General features: G+C 34.6%; 1 protein-coding gene and 1 non-coding gene across 2 annotated transcripts; one reads left to right on the forward strand and one right to left on the reverse strand.

Annotated features, from left to right (window-relative positions):
- Positions 1 to 2,738: 2,738 nt before the first annotated feature.
- On the reverse strand, positions 2,739 to 2,811 carry TRNAK-CUU (transfer RNA lysine (anticodon CUU)). The gene has a single exon. It is a non-coding gene; the product is annotated as a tRNA-Lys (tRNA).
- A 2,644-nt stretch (positions 2,812 to 5,455) lies between these two features.
- LOC105768082 (casein kinase 1-like protein HD16) lies at positions 5,456 to 13,175 on the forward strand. The gene is made up of 16 exons (XM_012587821.2): positions 5,456 to 6,201; positions 9,372 to 9,503; positions 9,603 to 9,676; positions 9,765 to 9,834; positions 9,942 to 9,997; positions 10,103 to 10,174; positions 10,396 to 10,490; positions 10,574 to 10,640; positions 10,730 to 10,859; positions 10,973 to 11,191; positions 11,367 to 11,509; positions 11,749 to 11,923; positions 12,056 to 12,146; positions 12,232 to 12,389; positions 12,477 to 12,665; positions 12,753 to 13,175. Exons 1-16 carry the CDS (start codon positions 5,773 to 5,775, stop codon positions 12,810 to 12,812), a joined length of 2,160 nt encoding a protein of 719 aa, XP_012443275.1. The 5' UTR covers positions 5,456 to 5,772; the 3' UTR covers positions 12,813 to 13,175.
- Positions 13,176 to 13,263: the final 88 nt, after the last annotated feature.

Below are 13,263 nucleotides of genomic sequence, written 5' to 3' on the forward strand. Positions count from 1 at the left end.
TTCAAATCCAACTAAAAATCCTAAAAATCAGGAGGAAAAATCTGATTTGTCATTTTCCTATTAAAAAGGGATAGGGATGATGTGGAATCACAATTTCATACAATTCCTTCTCTTTTGGCATAATGATTTGTCATTTTCTATTGAAAAGGATAGGGATGATGTGGAATCACAATTTCATACAATCCCTTCTCTTTTGATATAATGCCTAGAACTACTCATAGCTCTTCCCCAAGCTATAAATAAGAGGATAATGCGTTTCAGCATATTCGAACCTACATTCTTTTGTATTAACAATAATTATCTTAATCAAAATGACTAAATTAAAAAAAATTTAAAGTAACCAAAATATGATAAACCCTATTTTAGAGCAACATTAAATAATAATTTACCATAGAATTATTATTGTGTTATCTACATTTGAAGTTAATATGAATCCTCTTGTATCAATCTTTCAAATCTGTATTATTTATAGGAATAATAAATTGGAGTATCAAAATAACTTACATATTTAACTATGGTTTAATTTCGTAGTTTTGTATTTTCATAACAAATAAAAATTCAATAAATCTAAACCATATTTAATTATTTCGAATATCTGATTAATATTATTATTTAAATTGAATAAAGATAATAGGGTTTCCCCGAAAAGAGAATGATATTTGAATGGTATACGATTGATTAAAAGAATTAGAAAAAATTTAAATTTTAATCTTGACTCAAAAGGTAATTATTAAATTTATTAACCAAATTAACGTATCTGAACTAAATCTATAACTTATACATAGTACAAGGACTAATAAGGAAATTTACCTATTCTAATTATCCAAAACTAAAAAGACAAGAAGAATTAGAAACTCAAAAGAACAAACACTAGTATTGGCAGAGATTTGCAAATAATGATGAACTACTTTAGTTTCCTTCTTTTTAGAAATTATAAGATTTCGTCCAGAAAAGAAGGGCAACAGATTCTCTAAACTTTAATTATTTTGTCTTTTCTTTTTGGAAAGAGAAAATGAATTGAGTTCATATCCTTATCCACAATTAATTAAACATCAAAATAGCATATGGTTTATAGATTGACAAAGGATTTATGGATTAGAACCAATTTCTTTTATCCACATTGGGATCGAATAATTGATCATGCGTTGTCCACTTTAAAATTCAATGTTGATTAGTGTTTTTAGCAACACTTGATATCTAATGCAAGACTACATGATGCAATAAGAAGCTGAATTTCACTTCACTTACAAATTATTTCTTTTATCTGATTGGTAATGTTTAAGAAACTTCTTTTAATGTTTAAAATATATTAAAAATTTTAAAAAATATATTTTTTTTATATTAATACCAACATTATGATGGTAATGCTGATGAGATAGTGAGGTGTACCGAGTGTTTTGTCATTAATATCTGTAACAATGTGAGAAGGTGTGGCGTAACGAGAGGCAGTCGCAATTTTACATGGCAGATGGTAGCCACCTAGTGCGGGTTGGATGAAAATTAATACAAATGGATCAACTAGTAGTAATGGATCAACAATCGATGGTGTCGTTCGAGATTCACATGGAACTTGAGTACATGGTTTTAGATGATTCATTGGGAAGGGATATGCAATTAATTTTGAATTGTGGGCTATTTTACAAGGGTTAGAAGTAGCACGATCCAAGAGATATAGTGAAGTAATTATTGTGAGTGACTGTTTGCATGCTTTGGAGATGATTAAAGATAAATTGGAGAATATTTCATTAGTGGCAATTATTCAAAAGATACAAGAAGCATGTGGTTCTTTTCAATTTGTGAAGTTCCAACATGTTCTAAGGGAAGGTAACAAGGTGACCGGTTGGTTGGCGCGATCCTACCCTTATTCAAATTCGGAATTGGATAGCATTGAATTTCCTGATTTACAAGTTAAAAGATTGTTATTGGAAGATAAACTAGGTACTCCATATGTATGGACAAGTTAAAAGGCACTTGGTGCTTTCTTTTATTTATAAAAAAAGGTATTCAAATTCTTGGATTAATTTGATATCTTTATCGTATTAATCCAAAATGTTATATTTATTAATATATGTTTAACAATTGAATTTTTTAATCTTGATTTGAATAGAGGAATGGTTACAACTCTTATCAAATACTGATTTGGTATGAGTTCGTATCATATTATCTCCATCCTCTATCCTTAATATTATATAAAAAATTAAGTAAAGAATTAATCATTTTAGCTAATATACTAAAAGGCCTTTTTAAAAATCATTAAAATTATTTTGAATATTTAAATTAATTTGTATTTTATGTTGATTTAAATTTGATGAGAAAATTTATTAAATTAAAATAAAATAATATTTTTAAAAGTAAAACAAAATAATGTTTTCAAATCAAGTGGAAAATGATTTGAATTAGAATTAAGTTGAATGTTGACACCAAAATCTAAAACCTTTTATTATTATCATCATCATGTTTTTAGGAAAAGGAGAGGAGTTATCAAAGACAAAAAAACCTGATAAAAAAAAGATATTTCTCTAATTAGATTGGTCAGAAAATTTTATAATATCCCTTAAGTCAATAAATTCCAAAATTTATTAAAAAAAAAAGAGTGGATAAGAAGAAACATCATATAACGGGAGTACCATTAAATTGGTGGGCAGATCCATATACCGGTTTGGAGCATCGAGGGAGCCAGCATTATTGATCATTCGGCCCAAAAGGAAAATAGTCCAATCGCATAGAATAATGCTTTTCGCCCACCGTGGGGCTCGAACCCACGACCACAAGGTTAAGAGCCTTGCGCTCTACCGACTGAGCTAGACGGGCTGTTAGTTTTCGATTGTAAGGTTTTTTTATTAAGAAAGGATTAGTTCTGCTTAATCTGTAGTCAAGCAAAACAAATTATTTCTTATTAAGAAACTAAATAACATTATTGTGGGTATATATACACAATAGAGATAAGGTAATTGCTACCATAGCTAATTAAATAAATTGGCAAACTCTTCAAATTAATTTTGAATTAGATGACGTGACTTTAAAAATGATAAATACATCATGTAGAGTGATTTCTCGAGAAGCACAAACTCTACCTAAATGTATGGGTAGACACATTCTCAACACACTCAAGATAAGCAAATAAAGACTTTGAGTAACATACACGACTACATCTCAATTTATTAATGGAACTACTGATATGGGAGAATAAACATACCCTTTATGGCTATGCTAACTGACGTTGTAATGTCAGATGTGGAGACAACTATCAATTAGCTAGAAAGCGTAGCTATAAGTTGTTTGCATTGTGATGGAGTCAAGGGACTTGCATTGGGTAATGAGGTTTCAATCAAGGCGGTAACTTGATTTGCTGAAGCAAATTGTGAGGTTGTCCAACTAGCAACCTTGTTTGATGGCCGTGCGCTTAGTTGATAACTTGGAGGGTAACCGTTAGGATTATAGCACTTGTCCTTAGTGTGACCAAATAAAGTGTTGTTAACCGGTGAGGTCAACAAGGGAATAAGATAATGGTTATACAATGGAAAGTTAGGCGAAGGTTAGGAAGGAGATCATCTTTCTATGGAGAGTTTGGGAGTTCAAGAATCAATGGTTTGTACTATAAGTTGTTTGCATGACATTTTTATACTGGGGGACAAGTTTAGCTATGTATCCTAAGGCTATTGACACTGAAGTCTGATTTGATATTATTGGCAGTGATGGTGATTCTATGTCCTAGGATAAGAAGTTTTAGGACGAAGAGGCAAACAATTTCCTTGAGCCTTCGCATGGTCTTCATGTCATCTTAACGGAGATGTCTAACTTGAGGTTCGTTAGTCTAAAGTTCACCGTGTTGTTAACTTCATTGAGAGACATGTGTCAGGTTCTCTTATGGATATATCGTCAGATTTGTGAGGTTTGCGAGTTACGCTACTTAAGATACAATAGGTACAATAGCTGCAATGAGAGTGTGTCTTCCTTCTATTAGAATTGGAGTTAGCCTTGACCAATGTTGCAACATCAAGTACTCTTGGTGTGGAACTTCTGAAATATTGGTGAGGTAAGTTTCGAACGCACAAATGGAACAAGAATAGAAAACACCAATTAATAAGACAAGGCTCCAAGGTGTGTATTAGGCTACCATCTTTAAGGTTTTATTCACTCTACCTATTTTTACTGTGTAAAAAAGTTACAAACGAATGAACCTTGAGGATACAACGAAGTTTGATGACTATTTACGTTTTGCATTGAGGAAAAAAATACAAAAAAGTGATAACAGATGAATCAAATTTTAGAACATACAAACAAAAATGACAAAAGAGCCACAGGAAAAAAGAAAAGAAAAGTGGGAGTCAAGGGATAAAATAAAATATAGAGACAATACTGAGAGTTCACATACTCTCAACAAACAACATTTTATATGCTTTTCCTAACAGAATCAACCACCCAAACATGGCTCAAACAACTTTTTCATATATTTATCAATTTCTAATTCAAATGAAATTCGATTTAATTATCCTGGCAATAAAATATGCAATTAATAAAATAAGATTACAATTTCATTTTTTCTTAATACCAAATCTAACTTAGTGTCTTCGGAGCTAGTGTTAACATTTCTTCCTAAAAATCTCAATTGAATTGCATCTTTGATGCTCCCTAATCCCTATTATGGCTTCCTGATTGCTTTTCTTTCCTTAAAACAATCTTTAATTCCTTTCAAGGAGTTTCAAGCAAGTTTCAGAATAAAAATGAGCAATAAATTTCCTATCCATTATAATCTATTTTCCCATGTCATAATATGTTTCTGCACTTAACATAATCTCAAAATTCTTTCCCGTAATTTTATTGAGAAAGCACGAAAATAGGGTGTTGAGTGATGAGTCATCAACTATTTATATACAAAATTTGTGATCAAGTCAAAGGTGCTCTTTGTTATCTCTCCTCCCCTTCTCCTTAGCTCCGACTCTTTACCAGGGGAATTGACACTCCCCCACCAACTTTTCCTCTTTGTTGAAATATTAATAATTCTACAAATTCTGTCCCACACACACAACATTCTTTGAGGCTAAAAACAGAAATTTTGATATTAACATCCATAAAACCGTGAGTTGAACAGCAGAGCAGAGGATCTTTTAATTTTTTGTAATTCGCCGGCCTCAATCCAATGAGTGCCATAAACCCGCACCAACATGACCACACTTCAAACCAGAATATTGATTTAATATTATACAAAGGAAAAAACCACGTTGCAGCGTAGCACAGTCGTTGCGGGGGGCAAGGTTTTGTCAGGAAGTAAAAGTATTATAAAACTCTCAACTCCTTTTCAGTAATTTCACACTCTTTTCCAATTCTAATAATTTTAATCGAAAAACAAAACCCTAATCCAACCGTCTATTTTACCTCCATCAACGACCTACAATTCCCACATAAACTGAAATAAAAACAAAAAAAATAAAAAAATAAAAAGCCTTTTCTTCACTTTCTTTGTGTACAGTGCCAGATCTCGCTACTCTCACAATCATCGAATCTCCAATTTTTCTTTCTTTCTTTCTTTCTTCTATTCGTCGTTTTTTCTATCTGTTCGGTGCTTTTTAACCCACCCCTTCTTTTATTTTATTTACATAATATAATTCTTGAGCGTTTCTATTTTCTTTTTCTTTTCCTCTGAAAATTGGTGCTAATTGGGCTTTCAGTCGGAGAAGAAAGAGACAAGAGAAGAAAGAGACAGAAGTGTGAATTCGATCTTTAAGGTTTTCCTTGTGGGTGATGAGAATTGGGGGAGAAGAAGAATGAACGATGCCGGTACTGCGTAGCGGAGCACGCAGGGGACGGGCAGCAGCACAGAAGCAACAGCAGCAACAACTGCCGAATCCGATCGAGGCGGGGGAAGCGATTGCGACGAGGACTAGGCGGCGGCGGAGGGCGGCAGAAGAGGCGGCCGCAGCAGCAGCTTCGCCATTGGAAAAAGATAACAACGACGAAGGCGACAACAGGAATAAGAAACCGCGGGCGCAGGGGGTCAATGAGAAGTTAGCTGTCGCGGCGGCTGGGGAAGCGGCAGTTAGAGAAGAGGAGAAGAATACTAAGAATAGGATTTTAGAGGAAGAGAAGAAAGAGGAAGTCGGGGAAAAGCCGATGGATGAATTCAACAGCGGAGGAGGGCGGGGAAAAGATAAGGGTAATGCTGGTGAGGATGAAGGCAGCACCGCGCCGCTTCCTGAAAAGGTTTGAGATTCCCTTAGAAGTTCCTTCTTTATGGTATTATATTGCTTTCAAGCTGGTAGATTTATTCATTTATTTTTTTATGCAGAATAAGTTTGATTTTAGGATTTCTTTTACTAACCTTGATTTCGTTTTCGTTGTAATCTAGACTTATATGGACGGTCCCAACTTCCCTTTTTTTATTAGCATTTTCCATGTTTGTGTTCAAAGTATATCATTTTTGCATTACTGAAAAAGAAACTGTTCTTAAATTCTTATAGAATATATATTTATGCATTTCTGGAAATTAGTGGACTTAAGATATTTTGCATAAGATTGGTATAGCGTGGAAGACAACCAATTGTTGAGATCAGGCATGTTTTTTCAAGCTTTTGCAGTGATTTAAAATTACAGATCTTTCCACATCTAGGGGTACCGTACAGTTACCTTTAAACTTGAGTGAGAAAAACAGTTTCTATACCTAGGTACTGGTTTGTCCATGAACACAGATTTAACTATTTGAAATATATAGAGAATTCTTGTTGAAATTAAAAGAAGGGAATGTGTTTAAAAAATGGACATAATATTGTCTTTTACTGAATTTAGGGTGGAATATTTTAGTTTTCCCTTTTTGGTGTTACCTGGCAGACGTTATAACTGAAAAGTGGTACGGATATAAATAGGGCCGTAGTTACTGATCCTGTTAAAGCTTGTTATTGGGATAATAGTTTTGTTAAATGAGATCGAGATGTGGACATGCGTGCATATATTAGATTTTGCAGTTATAATGTAGGAAATGGAGTTTTGATATTTGAAGTGTTTGAGGTAGATGTGGAGTAAACAAATAAAATTCTGACAGCACAATTCCCAAAGCAGTATGATTACTATATCATTTTGGTGACCTATCTACGACGAAAGAATAAGTTTTTCTAATATTGTCGTGGTATATGCTTTCTCATCGACTGTATTCCTTTCTATTGCTGTTTTACTTTTTCTCTTGGCATAGCCTCAGTTGCTCTGAATACAAAAGATTTTCTTTGTTCTGTTTGGTCATGTTGATTTATGCCCATTGGCATGATTATCATATCAATGGATGGTTTATGTGCTGGCTTTTCAACTGGGATATGTAGCAAGGATACATCTATGGTTTTTCAGTACTTTTATATTATATGCTATAATGCCACCTATTAACACTAGGGGTGAGCAAAACTTGAATTGACTCACAAAAATTGAAAAAAAATTCAATTTACGAGTTTGAGTCGAGTTAAATTTTTACAACTTCAATAACCAAAACGGCGTCGTTTTGGATGTAGGAGTAATTTCAAATTTAAAGCCTTAACTTGCCACCCAACATCGTTTTACTCTTATAGTTGAAAGTTAGAACTTAACGTTTTCTGCCAAACTTTCTGTCCATTGCCATTTTCAAATTTCTTTCTCGACCATACTGAAAACCTCGAATTAGGAACCCTAAATTTTTTTTCTGCTAAACATTCTGCTTACAAGGTCTACAGAACGGTCTCTTGCCGTTACCCTCCTCCAATTCCGACAACGACAGCGCTCTCATGCTCGCACCATCTCTCTCAAGATCAAAGCTTATCGCCTCTTTGTCAGAGAGAAGGCCCTTCACCAAGTATTAGGCGCCAGAAAACGTACTCTTATCTCATTATTTTAATCCTAACTCATTTCTGATTCTTTTTTTGAGGAATTTATGATTTGGGTATTTTACTAACAGAAGCATTTCTGTTTTCTATGTTTCTGGACTTGGAAGTTTGTTGATTCTGTACATGGAAAGTGATTAATTATTATTATTTTCCCATTATCAGAATGAAATTTGCTTTTGTTCTTTTTTCTGTAGTGCATATCGAATCCTTGCCGGGTGCTATTGCATTTGTTCTTTTATTTATAGTCTGCTTGGATTTCAATATATTAATGCTTTAGTAGGGTTCTAATGAATGGTATTTGCTGCTTTGTAAAGTGTCGAATTTGTGATGTGAAGCTGTCTGCTTAGTCATTGGTTCATCACTGCTATTTGAAACCTTAATCCATTTGAATTAGAGTAGCTTGCTGCGAGAGGTATATGAAAAAGTCAAAAAACATATTTGTATGTTCACAAAAGCTCAGGTACATCGAGCTCGAAGTCTTGTATTGTGGTTGAACTTATTTTTTATTAGATAAACTAGGCTAATCAAGTAAGTTCACAAGTTCAAGTAGTTGGTTTTTATCTCCAAGTTCAATTCGAACTAGAATAATAGAACTTCATCGAACTTGAGCTTAATTTTAATTTGCGAGTTCTGATTTGAGTTTAGCTATTAGAAATGCTATTATGAATGGTATTTGCTTTTGCTTCGTGAAGTGTCAGAATTTGTGATGTAAAGCTGTTTGCTTAGTTATTGGTTCATCATTGTTTCTGTTAAGAATTAAGAAGAAATGATATTATTAAATCAGGCACATTAAAGTTTGGATCCTTTTTTATCTTGTCCTGCTAGTGAATTCTTTTGCTTTTTGATGATTAAAATGACCAGTAGCTTTGAATACTCTCAGGCTAATAGAGCAACTATTTTCTTTCTTTTTTAACCATACAAAAGTAGAAATAAAAGTGTCTTTTGGTGGTATATATATATATCTGATGATAAGAATTCACCATCTCTAACTCGAATAGATATATTTGATTCAACTTGACTCTAATTTCATGTAACTCAACTCAATTTGAAAACTTTTCAAATTGAGCTTGGTTGATAAAATAGGATTCATCAACTCAGCTAACTTGAACTTTTTTCACTCGATTCAACTTGACTCCATTGAACGCTCACCCCTAATTAACACCATATTTGCATTTTATTTTAGTTATGCTACATTATTTCCTTGAAGAAACTAATGATCTTCTGCTGATAAGTTGATAATAAAAAAATATTTCCCCATTCTCTACTAAACCGGGGTTGGCTACTAGTATTCTTGCTTTTATTGCCCTCTTTTTAGGATCATGTTTTAAGTAAGATAAATAAGAGCAAATTGAAAGATGTTTTGATAGTTTCTACTGTGTCTTCTGTTGCCTTATCATCATGCTTTTACTGTTCTTCCTTCTTATTTACCTTGCATACATCTACTATTTATGGTATAATGATTTTGTTAGAACTTTTTGTTTCATAATGTCTTCTAAAAGTTAGGTTCTTCCTCCTTATTTACCTTGCTTGCAGGTTCAGGTTGGAGGTTCCCCATGGTATAGAATTGAGAGGAAGTTGGGCAAGGGTGGCTTTGGACAGGTCTGTGTCGGTCGGCGTGTTTCAGCCACAAATACAAATGATAGAAATGGTTCTGGGGCTCTAGAGGTAAGCCATTGATTCATTTTCAATTTTTGTAGAAATGACTTCTGATCTTCTTTAACAATAACAAAGAGTTTGATCTTTACACTCCATATGTTGTTTTAGGTTGCCTTGAAATTTGAGCATAGAAGTAGCAAAGGATGTAACTATGGACCACCGTATGAGTGGCAAGTTTACAAGTGAGTGGTTGCAGTTTTTTATTATATATATATATATATTTAAAATTAGTTATATTTACAAATATTTACTTACTCCTCATTGGTGCAGCACTCTTGGTGGCAGTCATGGTATACCTCGAGTTCACTATAAGGGTCGTCAAGGTGACTATTACGTTATGGTATGTGTGCATTCTATTGTCTCATTCATCTTTTTCCTTTTCAATCTGGCCTGCTATTTCTGTTTAGGCTTTCAATTGCTTTCTGATTAAGACCTTTATTTATGCAGGTTATGGATATGCTGGGTCCAAGTCTGTGGGATGTTTGGAATAATAACTCTCATACGTGAGTGCTAGTAAACTAATATTATTTAATCGTTTACCAGCTAGTAGGTTTAATATTTTTTTATGTTTCATTGCTTAATTAGAAAATGTTCTTTACTACCTACAGGATGTCCATAGAAATGGTTGCTTGCATTGCTATTGAAGCGATATCAATATTGGAGAAAATGCACTCTAGAGGGTAAGCAAATTAATCCCTGAAACCCCCTAGCCCTTCTAGTGTTTGGAAGTATTGTATCCCCATCCCCTCCCCTGTGATTGTCGCATAGCTTAGCAAGGGTCTTTCTCTTGCTCCAATGATAATCTATCTCTTATACCAGCTAAAAATCTTAGTTCTTAAGTTGATCGTATCTTGCTTCTTCAAACTTATTAATGGTTTTTTTTCTCTGATGATTTGGACAGCTATGTGCATGGAGATGTAAAGCCTGAGAATTTTCTTCTAGGTCCTACAGGAACTCCTGATGAAAAGAAATTATTTCTTGTTGATCTTGGATTAGGTAATTTGTAATATCCTTTGTTTTGTTTTGTATTCCCAGATAAATTAATTCCTCATCAATCCTGACCTGTTTTGGCAAAACAGCAACCAGGTGGCGAGATAGCTCAACTGGTTTGCATGTTGAATATGATCAGAGGCCGGATGTTTTTAGGTACTACAACTGCTAACATCAAGATTACTGTAAGGTGTTAATGTAAATTGCTCTGCTATCTTACGTAAAGGTGCACATTTGTTTTTTAGGGGAACAGTCCGTTATGCTAGTGTGCATGCTCATTTAGGGAGAACGTGTAGCAGGAGAGATGATCTAGAATCTCTTGCATATACACTTATTTTCCTTCTTCGAGGTCGTTTGCCTTGGCAAGGATACCAGGTTGGCCTCCCATACTATCAACCTTGTTAACTCCAATTTTTTCTTTGCAATTGGTCATGCATATAATCTTGTAAGTCTTTTTTTTTTAACACCTGTTCTTAACATGATGTCAGGGAGAGAATAAAGGCTTCCTTGTATGCAAGAAGAAGATGTCAACATCTCCAGAAGCCTTGTGTTGCTTCTGTCCGGCGCCTTTTAAACAGTTTGTTGAACATGTGGTCAACTTGAAGTTTGATGAAGAACCTAATTATGCCAAATATATCTCTCTCTTTGATGGTATTGTTGGTCCAAATCCGGATATCCGTCCAATTAACACAGAAGGTGCACTGGAGGTATATGTTATTCTTTCTTGATATAAATAATAAATCTTGAACCAGGCTTTTTTTTTGCTTTCAAAGTAAATATTGTTAATGTTAATTACTACAAATAAAATTTTACATGCCTTTTTCTGGGCAAGTGAATTTTGACATACCCGGCATTTTTTTTCCTTTTTAATCTCTTCTGAAGCTTATCTATCAAGTTGGTCAAAAGAGAGGCCGGTTGTCTATGGATGAGGAGGAAGATGAACAACCAAAGAAGAAGCTTCGTTTGGGCATGCCAGCGACGCAATGGATTAGTGTTTACAATGCTCGTAGGCCAATGAAGCAAAGGTATATGTCTCAGGTTATCTGCTGTGTTCTACTTCAGTTTTAGGACTGCTTTATGATCTAATTGAACCTATCATTCTTTTGGCTTTTTTATGGTAGGTTTCAGACCTTGGTTCATTTTAATTTTTGCCTTATTCATCTTTCTCCATTATAACACTATTTGTAAATAATTAGTGATCTCATTGCGTCATTATAATAAAATGTTTCGAGGATAAAGAGTTTAATTTGTAATTTGGTTGCAGGTATCACTATAATGTGGCAGATGGAAGGCTTGCACAGCATATTGAAAAAGGAAATGAGGATGGCTTATTTGTCAGCAGTGTAGCTTCCTGTCAAAATCTATGGGCCCTTATAATGGATGCTGGGACTGGTTTCTCTGCACAAGTGTATGAACTCTCACCATATTTCCTTCATAAGGTACGTATTTTTTGTATTTTCTATTAATGTGGAGCAAATCTCTAGCTTTAATGTGTGTACTTTATTTTTTGTTTATGTGCTTTTTGCAATTCTCTAGTGGTGATTGATTTGAATGTTTTGCTGTGGCTGAAGGAATGGATAATGGAGCAGTGGGAGAAGAACTATTATATCAGTGCAATAGCAGGGGCTACAAATGGGGGCTCCTTAGTAGTAATGTCAAAAGGTTAGTGTCCAGGGCTCCAATATCAGATTTTCTTGGCTGGATCTTTTTGGCTTCCTCATGCTTAGCTTTGATTGATTGCATTCAGGTACTTCGTATTTGCAGCAGTCATATAAAGTGAGTGAGTCCTTTCCTTTCAAGTGGATTAACAAAAAATGGAGAGAGGGTTTCCATGTCACTTCAATGGCCACTTCTGGTAGCAGATGGGGGGTAGTAATGTCCCGCGGTGCTGGATTTTCTGACCAGGTGCTCATAAATTTAACTGACATTTTATCCAAGTGCACACCATAAAAGAAGCGTGTATAACAAAGTGTTATTGTATTTTAATTCCAGGTTGTTGAACTGGACTTCCTTTATCCTAGTGAAGGAATCCATCGACGGTGGGATAGTGGGTATCGTATAACAGCTACAGCAGCAACTTGGGATCAGGCTGCTTTTGTTCTTAGCGTGCCAAGGAGGAGGCCCGCTGATGAAACACAGGAAACTCTGAGAACTTCAGCATTTCCTAGCACGCATGTAAAGGTGAAATACGCATAAATTTTGCAACTTTTGGCTTTCTATATGACTTATTTATTTTCGGTGTCTCTAAATTTATTCATGATCTCGCAGGAGAAGTGGGCAAAAAATCTATACATAGCTTCTGTCTGTTATGGGCGAACAGTTTCATGAGGTTTCTCAAATCTTTGGTCAGGGTCTCCACTCACCCTGGAGACATTGCTCTGTTGTCCATATGATAAAAAGCTGGAACTGTCGGCCCTTGGAATTTGCTCTCTTTAGGCTTAGAGAAATTTTGACCAGTACAGGCTTTTTCATCTTTTTCTGATTTATTTATTGTAACTAAAATATAGAAGGTACTAGATGAACTTTGGTGTTGCGCCCCTCCATTCTATTGTATGGAATGGTCTTCAATTGATGTCCCCCAAAAAGCCCAAAATGACGGGGCCTTATTAACTATGTATAGTCTCTTGATTAATAAGTACAACTTGGTTTAGGGCAGGTTCTAATGACAAGCTTCTCATAATTATTTGGTTTTGTTGGTTTGCTTTTTTGGCATGAAACATTTGCCAATGCTCTGCTTTGATCCTACTAGGGTAATGTCTGACGAAAAGGCTCTTTCATG

The sequence above is a fragment of the Gossypium raimondii genome, chromosome 5 (genome assembly GCF_025698545.1).
Source record: "Gossypium raimondii isolate GPD5lz chromosome 5, ASM2569854v1, whole genome shotgun sequence".
NCBI lineage: Eukaryota > Viridiplantae > Streptophyta > Magnoliopsida > Malvales > Malvaceae > Gossypium > Gossypium raimondii.